Below are 18439 nucleotides of genomic sequence, written 5' to 3'. Positions count from 1 at the left end.
TGGCGATGTCATCCAGTGGTGTCAGGGAACAGCCCACAATGTCTTGTGCTGTGCTCACTACCCTCTGTAATACTTTCCTATCCGCGGCTGTCAGACCAGCATACCAAACCACAATACCATACGAGAGGACGCTCTCTATAGTAGACCGGTAAAAGAGGGTCATTAGCTGTTGTTCTACCCTGTTCTTCCGCAAGACCCTAAGAAAGTGAAGCCTCTGTTGGGCCTTTCTAGCCACCTGAGTTGTGTTAACTTTCCAGGTCAGATCTTCACAGAGGTAGACTCCCAGAAATTTAAAGGAGGAAACTCTACACAGTTTTCTCCGATGTAAAGTGGGGCAGGTTCCTCCTTTTTTCTCCGGAAGTCTAACACCATCTCTTTCGTCTTGCCGATGTTTAGGTGCAAGTTGTTGTTACTACACCATATGGATAGTTTTTGTACCTCCGCCCTATATGCTATCTCATCCCCACCTGTAATAAGACCCACCACAGTTGTATCATCTGCGAACTTGATTATCACAGTGGATGGGTCAGATGATACACAATCATAAGTGTATAAAGAGTACAGGTAGGGGCTAAGCACACAGCCCTGTGGCGTGCCGGTGCAAAGCTTCAGGGGGGTGGACAAAGCAGACCCGACCCTCACTGTTTGTAACCGATCCCTAAGAAAGTCTTGAATCCAATCGCAGATGGCGGGGGAGAATTTCAAGTCAGTCAGCTTCTCGATGAGAATGCTCGGCAAAATGGTGTTGAAAGCCGAGCTGTAGTCAACAAAAAGCATCCTGACGTAACTTCCAGGCTTCTCGAGATGACTTGCTACAGAGTGTAAAGCAGTAGCTATGGCATCGTCTGTCGACCTATTTCCCCTGTAGGCAAATTGATGTTTATCAAAGTCCAGTGGGAGGCATGTCCTAAGATGCATCAAGGATAACAAGTTTCTATTGGTAAAAGTTCAGTAACAGACTGGCTGTAACAGCATATTAATCTAATACTTCATGTATTTTCATGCAGATATTTTTCTTTACTTTTGAAAACTAAAGATTGAAAGCTATTGATTACTGTGCAAGGAAACTGTCATGAATATCGGTAAGTTCATTATTTGAAAGCCTGATAATGTTTATAATGAATTTGCTCACAAGTAAAAAGGCTTGCAATTAAGTTTTGATTTCTGTAATTTATTTTGCTCTGCTTTTTTATATTCTATGAAAATCTGCTTGAAAGAGTAGAAAGTTAACTGGAAAGATTTTTTTTTTAAAAGCTATCTCTTTCCCCCCTCCAATTTCATTACCACATTTTTAATGTATCCTAATTCCTTCAATAAGTGAAATAACATTTTTAATATGTTTTCATGTATATACTGAGAATGTACTTTGAGAATCTTGATGCTAAGCTAATGGAATGATTATACAGGTAGTCCTCGAGTTAGGAGTGTAATGGAGCCTGCCCATTCCACTTATAACTCAAAAATTCTTAGAGTGAATCTTGTTCGAGCTACGAGATCATTCCCTTGCTCGTTAAAACACACATGGCTGGTTAAGCAAAGATGAAGTATCAGGGTGGGGAAGGCCATGGAGGGCCTAATGCCCACAAGGCCTCCCTGACCCACTAAGATACTGCATGCTTCCCCCACCCTTCCTGCCATGCTGGACTCGCCTAGAAAAGATCCATCTCCTCTCTGCTGCGGTTTCTGCTGCTCCCCAGATTTGAGGCCGGGAAACACTTCCGCAACCCCTGCATGCCCCGATCCGGGCTCTGGAGGCCTTTTCCAGGCCGCTGAAGCCCAGATTTAAGGCCAGGGAACACTTCTGCAGTTCCCCCCCATACCTCCGTTCCTGGTGCAAACGGCTAGAAAAACGCTTCCGAGGCTTGGATCAGGCCCTTGAAAGCTCTGTTCCGGGTGGCAGCAGCTTGGAGCAGTCCTCCCGAGGGCTGGATCCAACCTCCGGAGGCATACAGAAGTCTCTCCCCAACCTCCGCTCCTGGCGCAAACAGCTAGGAAAACGCCTCCGAGGCTTGGATGAGACCCTTGGAAGTTCTGTTCTGGGTGGCAGCAGCTTGGAGCAGTCCTCCAAGGGCTGGATCCAACCTCCTCCCCCAGCATGACGAGCTCCGCCGGGCTGGTTGTGGGTGCGAGGGGCCTGGCCTTCTTCCTCAGTTGAAGGCTTTAGGCTTGCTGTCAGGCAGAAAGGAGTTGGGGGCAGGAGCAGGAGACAGGCACCTAGAGAATGAAAGTTTCTGAGGTCCGTGATTTGGCACAAGTTTAAACACTCATGCGAGATCATGGACTCCAGAAACTTCCATTCTCGGTGCAAAAAACATTTCCAAGACGACTCTCCTCCAAAGGGAAAGAAACCGTGGCAGAGGATTTTTGCAAGGTAAGTGAGTCCGACGTAGCAGGGAGTCCCCGGGGAAGCAGTTGTGAGGAGTGGAGGGGGGAAATGGGGTGAACGTTGCAGTGCCACTGAAGTATCTTGTAGGGGAATGACTGCCGTGGTGCTGCAATATTCGTAACTTCGGGACTTGCTCGTAAGCACTAGGGCGCACTCATCACGTAACTTCAAACAAGCGTTAAGTGCACACTCATAACTCGGGAATTACCTGTACACACCAGCATAGAGAGGTTTTTCTTTCCCATTGTAGGCTATTGGCTTTTCCTTATTTGTAATCAGATTTCAATACTTGGCTACACAATTGTTGCAAAAGTATCCAACAGTGTATGCTATTAGTTACATATAAGGTAAAGGTTCCCCCGCACATGCGTGCTAGTCATTTCCGACTCTAGGGGCCGGTGCTCATCTCCGTTTCAAAGCCGAAGAGCCAGCGCTTGTCCGAGGACGTCTCCGTGGTCATGTGGCCGGCATGACTAGACGCCAAAGGCACACGGAACGCTGTTACCTTCCCACCGTAGTGGTCCCTATTTTTCTACTTGCATTTTTATGTGCTTTCGAACTGCTAGGTTGGCAGAAGCTGGGACGAGTAACAGGTGCTCACTCTGTTACGCGGCACTTGGGATTCGACCTGCCAAACTGCCGACCTTGTGATCGACAAGCTCAGCGTCCTAACCCACTGAGCCACCGCGTTACATATGGTGACTATTTATTTATTGGATTTGTACCTGCCACTATCAAAAGAGTCTGCACTTTGCAGTTTAGTTATAAGAATAACATCCTAAAACATACACACTGTAGTACAAAATTAAAGACCATGGCAACATAGCTCCATCCATATCAATCATAGCATTTCGACTTTCAAAGGCACTCAAAATAATTTAGCTTTTAATAGCTTACAGAGAGATCAGTGTAATTTCCCTGGGTAAACTATTCATAATGCAGATGTACTCACTGAATAATAGTGCTTGTATGCCTTATCACCCTTACTGCAACAAATAAATACCAATACATTTCCTGACACATATATAAAAAAGGTAAAGGTTCCCCCGCACATGCGTGCTACTCGTTTCCGACTCTAGGGGCCGGTGCTCATCTCCGTTTCAAAGCCGAAAAGCAAGCGCTTGTCCAAGGACGTCTCCATGGTCATGTGGCCGGCATGACTAGACGCCAAAGGCGCACGGAACGCTGTTACCTTCCCACCATAGTGGTCCCTATTTTTCTACTTGCATTTTTACGTGCTTTCAAACTGCTAGGCAGGTCAAATCATTATTGGCCCTGTTAATGTAGTACAAAGCTATACAGCTCTTTATAATTGCACCAGGAGCTGAACAGAGAGCTGTTGTCAGGTCAGAAGTGTAATGCTGTTGCCAACATATGCCAGCCAGCATTTGGACTATTGCATTTTGGACTAGATCTAACTTTTAAGTGGTCTTCAAATATAGCTACTTCTTGAATACATTGTAGTGATCAGCAAGAAACACCATTAGGTGGTCCTCCCAGTCTAAGTAAGCCTGCAACGGGCACAACAATCAGAGTTGCTGCCACTCTCTCCACCTGCCAGTACCTGTTCTTTTTGGGATATTGCACCACACAGCCGTTGACAGAACTCCTTGATGTACAAACAGTAGCTCTGTTCTGAATAGGGTTAGGGTTGTTTTGTTCCTTCTGGCCCCTAATAATTCTCAGATGCCAGGAGAAGCCATTCACAAATCTCTTCGATGTCCCAGGATCACCACGTAAAAGAAGACGAAACACTGCATAGGGGAGCAACTTACCAGGCCAGTCTCTCCTCCCACTGCCCAAATGGAATGACCCACTAAAGAAACAGCAGAACTGCTATAAGATAGTGCTTTTAATCCCCAATCTTTTCAAATGGTCCAGAAAGATGCCACACTAAATTTTATAGAAGGCCCCCAAAAAATCTAAAAGAACCAGACATATGCCACCCTCATCCAGCTTCTAAAAAAGCCGATATTGTCTCATTCTATGTTGAGGCCTACATCCTGACCGAAAACAGTCCTACTAATTCACTTTCTCTATTATGCTCTTGAAATGTGCTGTAATTATATCCTCAGTAACTTTCCCAAGGGAAAGGATGCTAGCTTTTGGGACTAGAAGCCTTTCAGAATCAGTCTCTTCTGAAGCCTGTTTGGACCCAGATGATCACACACTTCTGATCTTTGAACTCAGGAGAGGATCCAATCTATAAGTGGCCAGAAACAGCCAGAGAGCACATTAACATAGCACCTTAACTCTACAAAATCAGTGGTTAACTGCCCAAATGCCCTCTGGAATTGATTTTGATCCCTAAAATCCTGTGGCAGACCATGTTGATTGGTTTACTCATCCCATATAGAACAATTAATCTTCTTTCAACTAGGAAGAGATCTGACAAAGGGTGATAGGAATAACTTCCATATCCAGATTGCTAAGTATCTAAAGCAAATACAACGTGTGGCTTCCTAAATCTGGAGAAGTGGATTCCAGCCTAATATGTCTGGTCCAGGATTATATGAGACAAGCCCATGGCTGGGATCCTGCCAGACTGCAGGAAGATCCCCAACTTGCTCCAACAGCCAATCTAAATACAGGCATTTGGGGAAAATAAACATCTAACTTTCTTCTACATCCTGGAATACATTGTATAATATGTTTGTAAAGTACCATGAAACTTCTTCACAATTTATACATTTACATTTTGGTAAATATAATCTTGCTATTGGATTGAATTGGGATTTTTACTGGAAAGGTCTAAGTGTTTACTGTTAATTGCTTCAGGTTCAACCAAGAGAAAGTGGGAAGAAAAACTGAAGAATGTTGAGGAACTAGCATCTTGCTATAAGCGGAGGCCTCTCTGTTCGAGTTACAAGCCAAAACTGTCCAGTCCATTGCAACCACCTTCAGTTTGGAAACTATTCTATCGGCAAACTCATGCATTTAACTTTGCCAAGACTTGTAAAGAGGTACAGTAGTAATCAATAGGGCAGCATTTTTGACTATTGGATGTTAACAACTGTTATAGGATTTTGACAATTTAGAAATTAATCTCTTATTAATGATTTTTATTTATGAAATGTTCCATATTCATAAACACATATTTAGTCTGACTTTATGGTACAAATCCTTGGATATTAAAATATGAGCTAATAAGCTTAGGAAACAGCCACATTTTAAATTATATAGTGAAGAAACTGTGAAAATTAAAATACACGAAGCCAACTTGCTTCTATTTCTTTTGAAAGAAGTCAGAAACGGTCAATAACAAGTACCTCCTTCAATAGAAATGGCTTAATATTGCTTACAGAATTGTGGCTGAATCAGCATCATTAAAAAATAAAAGGTATAATTATGTTTGGAGATATTTTTAGATTATTACAATTATCTGGAAGAAGCAGGACCATCTGTATATTAAGCAGAAACTTAGTACACTGGAGGATTTAGATATAATAATACACAGCAAATAATAAAAATACAAATACGTATTTAAAATTGTTTACCCGCGAAGTTCTTGCATGTTAAAAGCCCAAATAAGACAACAGAAATAAATAACTAGGTTTGGATATGATTTTTAGAAAAACATTTGTAGTTATGTATGTCATTGATGTTATTTCAAAAGGATGTTCATGTATTTGCTTTGGAAAAGTATGATGGAAATAATCAACGGCTCTATCTTGTGACAACATATACAGAACTTTGGTTCTACTACAGGTATGTCTGAAGATCAAGGACAAAATTGTTTATTGATGCACATTCTGTCTAGCAAAGTTTATTTATTCCAAAATGTATGTAGAATTGCAGTCTTTAGTATTTGTGGGTTATTTTTCCCATTATTATGAAATATAATGAATTTTATCAGACTTTTTAAAAAATAAAGCTTAAATTCAGACTAGCTAGCTTTTTGCTGTGATGCTGATCAAACGTCTTGCACATCAAACATCTTGCATCAATTCTTAAACAGCTTCTTGAAGTACAGGTAATCCCCAAGTTGCGAGTGTTCCCTTAGTGAAGGTTCGAAGTTATGTGATAAGCATCCCCTAGTGCTTACAATCAAATCCCGAAATTACGAATATAGCGGCACCACAGCAGTCATTCACCCTTATGAGTGGCCACAGTGGCATTCACCCTGGTTATTCCCTCCCTCCCCACCCCCACCCCGGTTTTCCCTAGGCACTGGGCCTTCAGTACTCAGCCTGCGAAGATCGAGATCCTTTGCTTTCTTGGCTGCTCCAGGCCTTTGGTGTGTTCAAAGAGAATGGAGGCCTAAAGTAACACAAGATCATGCAAGATCAGTAGCGAGAGTTCACGCTACTGATCTCGCATGATCTCATGGTACTTTAGGCCTCTGTTCCGAGTGCCTCTGGAGGCTGAATCCAGGTGCCGGAGGCCTTTTCCAGGCTGCTGCCACCAGGATCTGAGGCCGGGGGATGCTTCTGCGGCCCTCTGGAGGCCCAATCTGGGGACTGGAGGCACGCAGAAGCGTTCCCCAGCCTCAGATCTGGGTGTCAGCAAGAACCGCAGCAGACAGGAGACAGATCTTTTCAAGGTGAGTCTGCTGCGGCATGAAGAGAGGAGGAAGCATGACGTATCCGGGAAGCCTTGGGGGCCTGTTCCATCACTCGGTCCTCCATGGCCTTCCCCACCCTGAGATACTTCATGTTCACTTAACGAGCCGCATGCGTTTTAAAGAGCAGGGAGTGATTCACTCCTATGAGTTTTCAAGTTACAAATGGAATGGGCCGGCTCCATTACATTAGTAACTCGAGGACTACCTGTATTTAAAAAACACTGGGAGCATTCTGTTGTAGGAATAATAAATAACATGGATATATTTTAAATCTTCACTCTCAAACGTTTTTGGCTTATGTAGTACCTTATATTTGGTACACCTGTGGTTTTATGATTTTAAGGTGGTCCTTTAAAAATGAGAAATGTACTAACAAGTCAAAGCCAGGATAAAAATAAATCTGATATATTACATTTAAATTAAGTAAATATAGTTAATATTTTTCCCATGCATTTAATGACTTTCCCTTTCAGTCTTAGTTGACAGTTTTTTGAAAGGCCTTGGGGATATCTAAGGCTTAATTTGAATAGCTAGAGATAATGTGTTCTTGATATAGTAACTCATGAAAGTCTGCCTAAATAAGCAGCTAACATTTGGCATTGTGGTTTTCTAGAGTTGTCAAGTCAGAAACCAAACAAACATGAAGGATTGTACAATTGTAAAATATTGTATAAAATATCTTGTATAATATTTCTGCAACATTCATACAGTTCTACGTGTGTGCCCTGATTAGTATTCTTGAGATGGTTCTATAGATCACAGAGTTCTACTATGTTTTAGTTCCTGGCTGAGGAACCTAAGACTTTCCAGATCAGGGGAGTCACACTGGCAGCCCATGGGCTCAATGCATCAGGTGCAGGCCATGCCCACCCCAGCTCCGCAAAGGCAAAAAATGTCACAATGTGTCATGATACATCACATGATGCGATCAAGTTTGACAGCTGTGTTCCAAATGTTACTGAGTTACTGAATGGCAATTCTCATATAATTCACCATTATCTGTGTTTGCTAAAACTGCTGGTAGTTGGGAGGGGGTAATCCTTAGTCACCAGTACTATACAGGGGAGAAGTTGAAATAGTTTACCTAATTATGATGACAATAATATTTCTGGTGTTCAATATAGCAAATATGAAAGAAAACTGAGGCATTGCTATGAAGTTATCCCAGAAACAGCTGTTTGCAAACTTTACTTTGATTTGGAATTCTACAAACCAACAAATCAGGAAGCCAATGCAAATCAGATGGTAGCAGACTTAATTAAGGTAATTTTTTTTAAAGAAAAATGCAATTAGCAACATAACAGCTTACAATTGTAATAATAGATTAATGTCAGAATTAATAGCCAATGGAAGCTGAAAATTGTCTATAAATTAAAGTTTAAATTTGAAAATAAGTTGCAGTACAGTTTTAGAAAATATTATTTGCCCGGAGAGAGGTGATATATAAGAATTATATATCTTGTATTAGGGTATCTTAAATTTTTACATATAAAAATGAATGTAAATGTAAATGGGGAAGTGCATAGAATAGGTTCAGAAGAAGGAATGAAAATTAAATCAGTAGTAGAAATGCATCAACTTATGTATCTGAAACACAATACAGTCGGGCTCAAGATACATTCTGACATCTGAAAAGGGCTGCTGGGCTTAGAAGCAAAGCAAAGCTCAGACAAGAATAATACATGGAAATACTAGAGTGATAAGTTGAAAAAGAATCTATAGTGTACATGAAGTGTCCACAAAGTCATCAGGAATTAAGCCTGGTTTGAAGGATTTTTTTTTACAGTGTCAGATGAGGAAACTAAATACAGGTAGTCCTTGACTTAACAACAGTTCATTTAATGACCGTTCAAAGTTAAATGGCACTGAAAAACGTGCCTTATGACCATTTTCACACTTATGAACGTTGCAGCCTCCCCATGGTCACATCATCAATATTCAGATGCTTGGCAAGTGGTTCGTATTTATGACAGTTGCAGTGTCCTGGAGTCATATGATCAGCTTTTGCGACCTTCTGACAAGCAAAGTCAGTGGGGAATTCGGATTCACTTAACAGCCAAGTTATTAACTTAACAAATGCAATGATTCACTTAAGAACTATGGCAAGAAAAGTCATAAAATGGGGCAAACTCACTTACGAAATGTTTCACCTAACAACATAAATTTTGGGCTCAGTTGTCATCGTAACTCGAGGACTATCTGTATATGTTTTTATATATCTGAATCTAAGTGGAGATTCTGGGAAAAGAGATTACATACTTTAACCTACCACATACTATGCGAATGACAACTGAAGTATCAACTATAATTTAAGAAAACAGTTCAAAAGTATTTGAATTATGTAACAATTATTTTTTGGTCAGTTAAGACCACCACTTTTTTTAAACCGCTACAATCCAAAGGGCATACCATTCCCATGCTCTGTTGTGTCTGTAATATATCTGTTGATATAATCAAAGTGAACAGCTGAAAAGGTTGCTGTTTGAGGGAAAAGAAATGGCAGATGCTTCCCTGTAAATGGGTATGTATAAGGGGCTTGAGGGAGTCTTCTCTACATGTAATCTCTAGGCCACCATGCTTACCCTGGGACCATTTTATCACCACCAGCCCACCCACTCCTGGAAGAGAGCCAACCTTTTCAGATTTTTTTCAGGTCTGTAGAGGATACAAAATGGATGCCTTGCAGAAGTTTATGGCAGTCATTAAAGATTCCTTAAATTCTGAAATGTGGGCCAGTTTTTCCTATTTGGCATAGAACATGAAAGGACAAAATGAGTACTTCGAGCCTCTTCAAAGATTACTGATTTCACTCCTCAAATTTTCTTTCCAGTTTCAAAACTTATTGTCCCACCTATTATTAGGAGATAATGAAGCCACAGCTACCGTACATTCTCAGTGGTTCTCAGAGACCGATTTTTAAAAAAAAAAAAAAGTTCTCAAAAACATAAAAATGTTATAGATTGCTGCTGGTATATGGAACTATTTTTTTGATTGTTTGCCTTTTCATATGAACATACATAAATATGAAATGAAGTATCTTTGTGATTGTTTTCTTTTAGTTTATAGATAGAAAACTAGATGAATATTATGGAATAAAATGCTCAGCTGAAAATATTTTGAAATTGGATTCCAGCACTGAAGAAAAATATAGCTGTCATTTAATATTTTTATTTGAAAATGCTGCATTTAAGAATAATATCCACATAGGTAAATATTTCATATTTCAAATGCACATTCCAATCCAATTGCTTTTATAAACTTTATACTATTACATGAATATTGTAACTAAACATTTTACAAGAGAAAATTACAGGTTTTATGGTGATTTTCCAAATGTTTATATATTGTTTTTCTCTATTCTGATTATTTTAAAGGTAACTTTTTAAGAACAATTTTGCAACCTGCTATTCTTTTAACTAAGAGTAAAGATGCAATGGACCCCCCAAAAATCAACTCTGTTGGTCAGTGTTATAAAACTACACCTGATTTGCCTACATGTCTTGACAACAAGAGTTTAGTCAAGGATGGATCTCAGAACTGGAAACTCAACTCTTACAAAATATCAGAAAAAGGGACATCAGAAGAAAATACTGATCTTTCTTTTTTAATAGTGAATAGTAAACAAGGAAAAAAGCAACTGTTTGTGGATCTTGGTAAATATTAACCTAAATATTGTACTTAGGCATTGCATAGCATGCTACAATTGTTTTAACATGGCAAACGTTTCTTTCCCTGAGACATGCAGCTTTGAAAACCGTAATTCTTGGCTTGTGTAGGGTTTACTACAGAATTAGCATATTGGGACAAACAGAGCATTTCCATGTGGGTAACATGGTTAATGGATATGTTCTTAACTATGAAACTCCAATGTGCCTGATAACATTTTAAGGTATAAAAAAGTCATGAACAGCTACTACAAATATATATGAGTTGGACAGCAATCAGGTATTGATTAGTTAAGAACACGATTGGCTTGTGTTGTGTGAATAGTTCCACTATTTTCAAATGTGACATTCACAGGAAAATAGCTGGCAAATACATCTGAAAGTCTAAATCTAGTATTATGTGTTTTTCTCTTAGTCTATAGAATAGGTTATGCACTCCAGGTAATATTTGTATATTGCTTAACCTTTTTCCCCCCAATATACTTCTATGTTTCAGAATTCTAGCTCAAATTTGAATGTTACATGGCATCTGATGCCACAGTGTAGGCCAGGCTCAATTTCTTCTCCATGTATAAAAATGAATCTTATAAGGGGGCAACAGGAAGAATACCTGTAGGACTTCTTTTGTACAATTATATGCACCTACAAATACAAAAAATTATAGGCAATTGTATCATTTTTGATATAATTTTTTGAAGAATTAATATGTGTAATATAATCTTCAGGTAATAGAGCAGAAATTCATTTTTGAATAGATTTTTAGAATTGAACTATCATCAAATTGGTCTTTAACACCGTATGTCCTTAAATTTATATTTTGCTGCTTAATATCCTTGTATTTTCATTTATGAACATTTATTATTTAAGAAAAAAGTAATTTCAGTGTCTACTAAGTGTTGCTTAAAATATTGTTCCCTTATCATTCAGACTAAAGAACATGTCAAAACTTGAAAAGTTCAAAATTCAGAACGTTAAATTCTGAGTCATAATAACTTGATTTGTGTTTAAATCAGTGCTTTCCGAACTTTTTCCTTCATTGCCCAAAAGTATTTTCATAGTTCAACAAATAGTCAGAAAGTTCAGGCTGCCCCAGGAGCTGTTAATACAGTTCTACAGAGGAGTTATTGAGTCTGTCATTTGTACTTCTGTAACTATCTGGTTTTGTATAGCAACCAAATAGCACACGTACAAACTTCAATGTATAATTAGGACTGCAGAAAAAACAGTTGCAACCAGCCTGCTTTCCACTAAGGACCTATATACGGTACAGGTCAGAAGGAGGGCTGAGAATATATCTACGGAGCCCTCACATCCTGGACATAAACTGTTTCAACTCCTCCCTTTAGGACCCTGCTATAGGGTATTGCACACCCAAACAACTAGACACAAAGAGAGTTTTTTTTTCTCTTGGATCATCACTTTGCTGAATACTTAATTACCACAGTACTGTCTTAAGTCTAAGGATATCTCAGGGGCTGCCACAAAGAAGAGGGAGTCAAGCTATTCTCCAAAGCACCCGAAGGCAGGACAAGAAGCAACGGATGGAAACTAGTCAAGGAGAGAAGCAACCTAGAACTAAGGAGAAACTTCCTGACAGTTAGAACAATTAACCAGTGGAACAACCTGCCTCCAGAAGCTGTGAATGCTCCAACAATGGAAGTTTTTAAGAAGAGACTGGACAGCCATTTGTCTGAAATGGTATAGGGTTTCCTGCCTGGGCAGCGGGTTGGACTAGATGATCTCCAAGGTCCCTTCCAACTTTACTATTATGATTATGATTTACCCATGTAATATGACTGTATTACTGTTATCCTTCTCATCTTTTCTACCATCTTCTATTGGTATGATTATATTACTTTGTTGTTTGTATGAAAGCTTTTGCACTGGAGACAAATTCCTTGTGTGTCCAATCACACAGGTCAATAAAATATTCTAATAGTGTAGAAGAAGGAATGGCAGGGTGTAGAGAAAAGAGGGATCAATCCAGAAACCCTACGAAGTCGTAAGTGAACTATGTCCAATCCCCCCTAGAGCGCTCTTTACCCTTATCTGACTAACCAAGTGCTGACCGTTAATTGATAAGATTCCTGTGCAATAAATAAATTAACAATAAATCAGCTTAATTAAACCCTCACATGTGGACCTAGTCTTTTGCGCCTGACAAAGTTTTGTGTTCTTTACGAAAGCAGGTGTGGAAAATCCTACTTCATACATGTAGGTTTTTGGAAATGGCATCACAGCCTCCCCATCTACCACAGAGAATTGTGATATAGGAGCCTTGGTGGAGCAGTGGGCTAATGCCTCCTTAAGTAACACCAGCTGCCTGCAATTAGTGCAGGTTCAAGTCCCACCAGGCTCAAGGTTGACTCAGCCTTCCATCCTTCCGAGGTAGGTAAAATGAGGACCCAGATTGTTGGGGGCAATAAGCTGACTTTGTAATAATGCTGCTTGGGGGGGGGCGAAAGCCCTAATAAGCAGGCATATACATAGAATGAAGGCTATTGCTAAGCACATTGATTTGTGCTTCTTAGATTGTAAGCCACCCTGAGTCTTCGGAGAATGGCGGGATATAAATGGGATTAAAATATAAAAAATTAAAAAAATTGTTAACAAGAAAAACTTCAGATAATCCTTTTTTCAATTAACATGTTGCATTGACTGACCTAAGCTCAATCATTTATTTAATTTGTTGTTGTTGTTAGTTGCGAAGTCATGTCTGACCCATCGCGACCCTATGGACAATGTTCCTCCAGGCCTTCCTGTCCTCTACCATCTTCTGGAGTCCATTTAAGCTCACGCCTACTGCTTCAGTGATTTAATTTGTATCCCGCCTTTATTATTTTGACAAATATCTCAAGGTAGCATTTGCTCTGCAAAACCATTTTAATGGGTTTGTGTGTTGTGACCCAAAGAAAATCACTTTTACCCAATTTGGGTAATTTACTTGGAAAGCACTCATTTAAATAAAAAGCAATCCTTCAAAGTAATTTTTTTAGCAAACTTGTTTCAATAAAATGTTTTCTTTAAAAAACTGCCATATGAAGGAGAATCTTTGGATTCTGTATTTCTTTAAAAAATGAAGACAATTGTACTTTAACTTTTGAACTCATACACATGTATAATTTGCCTCTTCATATTTAAAGGAATGCAATGATAAATTGAAGACTAAACTTAAGTAGGGCTAAACATACTTATGCAGACTGAAATCCAGTCTTAAAGATGCGTGTTGAAATAATTTGTATTCATGGATTTAAAAAAACCCCATACTTTCTATATTTTTCTTTCCTTAGGAGTATATACAAAAAATAGAAATTTTCGATTATACATGTCATCAAAAGCAGGACACACGGTCACTTTGAATATTGCAGAAGATAACAAGTTTGTTCCTAAACCTGTAAACAATTCTTGCATAGACGAACAGTATTTTTTGTCCTCCTTGATCTGCAATGTAAGGTAGTAACGTCAAGTTACTGCATTATTTCTTTGTAGCAGCAGTGATTTCCTTTGTTTGTTGTCCTTTTGTCTTTTGAGAATGCTTGAGGCAATAGTATTTGATGCAACTGTGTTACACAGAATCATACTAGACTTTAAGCATGCTAAGAGTTACTAGTTTGAGGAGGTGGGTTTTCTCAGCTTCGGATCCTTGAAGATAAAATGCTCTGTCATAGAAGAAGGAAAACCTTGTCCGGGTTTGCTTCTCCTCTATTTCAAGTCTGCATCTTAAAATTTCTTTAAGTCAACTTCTGTCATTTTATATGTAGTATATATTGCAGTGAAAACACTCTTAGAATACTTTGCAAACTCAAAATAGTATTTTCTAATGAGCAACTATAGAATGGAAAAGATGAATAGGGAAGTATGGCTTGAAAAAAATTATGCTCATAATTCTTGTTGTTTTCCATCAGATTTTCAGACTGCTTAAAAATTTTGACCTGTGACAACCAAGAGCATTCGAGAGAACCATCCCTATATTTAGAAGATAAAATGTCAAGGAACTGTCTGGGTATTTCCATTACATTAAATTGAAATGTTGGTTCTAGTAATTGTATGGCACTGACATCAGTATTTGTATATAAATAAATGTAATTTTCAAACTTAACTGTGCATCACGAGTGCATTTTCATCAAAAAGTTCTGTGCTGTAAAATAACTATTGCTTTAAATTTCTGTAAGGTAATTGATGAAACAATATTGCAGATTTGAAAACGTGTTTTGCTTCTGAGCAAGACTAAGGTTCTTGCATTTGTAATATTGACGATGACTAATTATGAAAAGCAGCTTAGAAAATACTTACAGGTAGTTCTCAACTTACAATTGATAACTTCGCGTCCACTTGAAATTATAAGCTACCTGAAAAAGGGGACTTACAACCCAGATTTGTAGTTCTGACAGTCAACACCCCCCACCCCCAGACACATGACTGCAACTGGAGCTTAGCAACACCACTGCATTGATGGCAGTTTGAAGCATTTCATGGTTATGTGACCACATTTTACAACAGTTTTGCTGAAAACCAGTACTTCCAGTTTTTGGCAACAGTGCCCATACCAAACAGTGGGTTCACTTGTGACTCCCATGTTCATTTAATGACTGCCACAAAAAGGCTGTATAATGGGTGTCACATGACTGAAACATTTTTACAACTGTTATGACTTACAACTATAATAGGCAGGCTCCATTACAGTTGTAACTTGAGGACTTTTTGTACTGTATTTTCTAATGCAGACTTAACTAGAGAGGATCAGTGCTCACGTTAATGAAATAAGAAATCATACTTTTAACATTTTTAAAGTACTTTTGTTTTAAAACACCAGGCATATTGTTACAAAATGTTAACCCACTGTATGGATTAATCGTAAATGTGCCTCCCAGTGCCTCATTCATACACAGTGCCCTTTCTTAGTTTGAAAATCAGGCTATTCTTGTTAGTCAAGAGATGAACTAGCAAACATATTTTGATGTATAATGCAAATGTGCCCTATTGAAACCTAGCTGGTTCTTACTATGATTATTTTTTCTTTAAATTTGCTGATAATAAAGATGTAATTTTTTTACAGCTCCAGTAGAAGGATGCCATTGTTCACCTTACCCAGAAATTGATAATTTTGTTCGCACTTTAATCAAGAAAGATAATGTTCAAGGAGGTAAAAAAAATTGTACCTAGGAGAAATATGTTTTCTAAATGCACTTATACTGTTTTTAAGAAATAGACTGTCTTGTTTTTCAGGGATAAGAAGATGGAATTACTTTTCACTTGAACAGCTTATTGTATATGACATCTCCAACTATCGGTGGTGCAGAAATATTGGCAGAATGCACAAAAGTAATAATATAATGTAGGTTCACTTTTTTGTTACTCTTAATATCTACTTAATGTTTTGGAACCTGAATTATATTTATTTCATGGTATAGGCTTTTGTAATTATGTTTAGAATTTGCAAAGAAAGGTAATGGGAAGATTTGATGTATGTTGGATAAGTTTGACTGGTGAACATTTTTAGTCAGCACATTACATGGCAATGAACATTCTAGATCTAATATATGGGTGTTTCTCTATGTTCATATACATGTGTGTGCATGCATGCAGAGTTCAGCATGAATAGTAAATCAAATTTCATTCAGTAATGCTTAATCTTATATGAATGCTCGTCCTATTTTTCTTAACAGTAACAGAAAAGGGGGAAATTAATTTCCTGGTACGGTATACAGAAATCAAATATTTATTTATTACAGAATAAACTTTGTCATTGTAAAATCATTTATGTTTTAAGGATTATAATAGATTTGAAAAATGAAAATTGGTATCAGAAATGTCATGATCCTATTTGCAGAGCTGAAAACTTCAAGTCAGAATGTGAGTACATTCTGTAATTATCACATTATCATTACCTATTTTAAATAAATTATTGCTAATATAATTCCACTTGTATTCATGACGTAGGTTTTCCACTACCAGCTGAAGTATGTTTGCCCTTCCTTTTCAAAGAGGTATATTTTTCTCTCTTAATACTGAAATTCAGCATAAAATAAGACATATGCTTAATCATAGAAGATAATTTCAAAATAGGAACTGATATATGTAATACTTTAGCAGAATTATATATAATACCATTTTATCTTTGTTTACCTTATAAGCAACTTAATTATTACAGCCATAAAACTTTACTAAATGTATTTTGTATTATAAGGCTATATTTGGAAACCTTACTTTAGCAGTATGTGCTACATCAGTTGAAGCTTGTTGGAATCTGATTTCTAGGAATAGGTGTACAAAACTGTAAATGAATGAAGTTCAGCATGAATCCTTATAATTTGTTCAGTGTGCAATTAAAAATAGATTTGTTCCCTCCATTAGAGGAGGACAAAGTAAATAATATCAGTAACCTGGAATGGGAATAGTTGAGTAGAATATTTCTATATGAACTGAGAGATATGGAAGACTGCATTTAACTCTTTTAAACTGGAGTTGTCCCTCTATATTCTGCTAGTTTTAAGCAGCTTGCATACAGTTCTTTAAATTTGAAAAAAATGTTTACAGTTCTGTGCAGAACAACATTCTTATGGAAACCACCTATTTCGAACAATAACTGCATATCAAAAACCATAAATATAACTAGTTTGTTTTCTAGAACAAAGTATCAGTACTTAGAGTTTCTTTTCTACGAAGGATGGAGGTTGTTCTATTAACCAGGTTTTGTTCCTCCCACTTGCTGTGATAAAGCTATACTTTTTTTCAGCATATCCCTATGGGAACAAAACAAATTAATACGGGCTGGAAAAGGGCACTGCAGGTGAAAAATAATAATAAAATATACAGTGGCTACAAGTTAAATTCCACCTCTCTCTATTCATCAAATATGGGACACCGCATAGATAATCACAGTTCATCCTCTATAGCAGTGTTTTTCAACCTTGGCAGCTTTAAGATGTGTGGACTTCACTTTCCAGAACTTCTCAGCCAGTTTACTCCACCCACCCGAGTCCTAAATACCCTCCCAGCAGTGTTCTGTTGCTCAGAGCGAGATAAGCCTAGAACTTTGGGGTTAGGTTTAGTCAGTATGTAATTGGTATGCTATAAGGTAATCTCACCAGAAAAGTATAATCTAATATTGTAAATTTTAATGTTTGCTCTTCAAAGGATGAAGATTATGTAGGTACAATAGGTGAAAATAACACTGAAGACAGAGCAAATACAGTTGATGTTACAGACTTATTGGACAGCATACCTTTTACTTCAATGCAAGAAAATAACAAGCTAAACAAGAAAAGTTCCAGTGTTGAATGGGATCATGAGCTTGACACCTACCTTTTGGAAGCTTCTGAAGATGTGGAACTAATTGAAGCTACTGATATTTTTCATACCCAGAACTATACTGTGAATGAAATACCTGATGAGCTCCTAGCAGATGTTTTAAGAAATTATGAAGCAAAGGGGAGAAAGGAAAGTTAGAAAAATCTTGTGGATGAATTAAATATCACACTAGCAGATACATTTGGCAATACTGAAAACCTAGCAAAAAATTAATTTGATTATCTAAAACTACTCTGGCATTATGTATATAATAAATTTTGTGTCAAGCTACAAAAGGTTGACTCAGCCTTCCATCCTTCCGAGGTAGGTAAAATGAGGACCCAGATTGTTGGGGGCAATAAGCTGACTTTGTAATAATGCCGCTGGGGGGGGAAAGCCCTAATAAGCAGGCATATACATAGAATGAAGGCTATTGCTAAGCACATTGGTTTGTGCTTAAATTGTAAGCCGCCCTGAGTCTTCGGAGAAGGGCGGGATATAAATGGGATTAAAATAAATAAATAAATAAATAAA

At 38.0% G+C, this 18439-nt stretch overlaps 1 protein-coding gene across 1 annotated transcript in view; it reads left to right on the top strand.

Annotated features, from left to right (window-relative positions):
• The window catches only part of PRIMPOL (primase and DNA directed polymerase), a 22139-nt gene extending 3700 nt beyond the window's left edge, over window positions 1-18439 (top strand). The window contains exons 2-14 of the mRNA XM_081332841.1: window positions 1008-1082; window positions 5165-5349; window positions 6003-6094; window positions 8075-8213; window positions 10010-10157; window positions 10325-10603; window positions 13906-14068; window positions 14521-14618; window positions 15672-15758; window positions 15842-15950; window positions 16386-16468; window positions 16556-16602; window positions 17753-18439. Of these exons, the coding sequence (XP_081188967.1) occupies window positions 1073-1082; window positions 5165-5349; window positions 6003-6094; window positions 8075-8213; window positions 10010-10157; window positions 10325-10603; window positions 13906-14068; window positions 14521-14618; window positions 15672-15758; window positions 15842-15950; window positions 16386-16468; window positions 16556-16602; window positions 17753-18064 (1752 nt within the window). The 5' untranslated portion in view covers window positions 1008-1072 and the 3' untranslated portion in view covers window positions 18065-18439. The remainder of the gene's footprint in view (window positions 1-1007; window positions 1083-5164; window positions 5350-6002; window positions 6095-8074; window positions 8214-10009; window positions 10158-10324; window positions 10604-13905; window positions 14069-14520; window positions 14619-15671; window positions 15759-15841; window positions 15951-16385; window positions 16469-16555; window positions 16603-17752) is intronic.

The sequence above is a fragment of the Vipera berus genome, assembly GCF_964194415.1.
Source record: "Vipera berus genome assembly, chromosome: 7".
Classification (NCBI taxonomy): Eukaryota; Metazoa; Chordata; class Lepidosauria; order Squamata; family Viperidae; genus Vipera; species Vipera berus.
The sequence above is the reverse complement of the archived record's forward strand: the minus strand, read 5'-3'. Positions and strand labels throughout refer to the sequence as shown.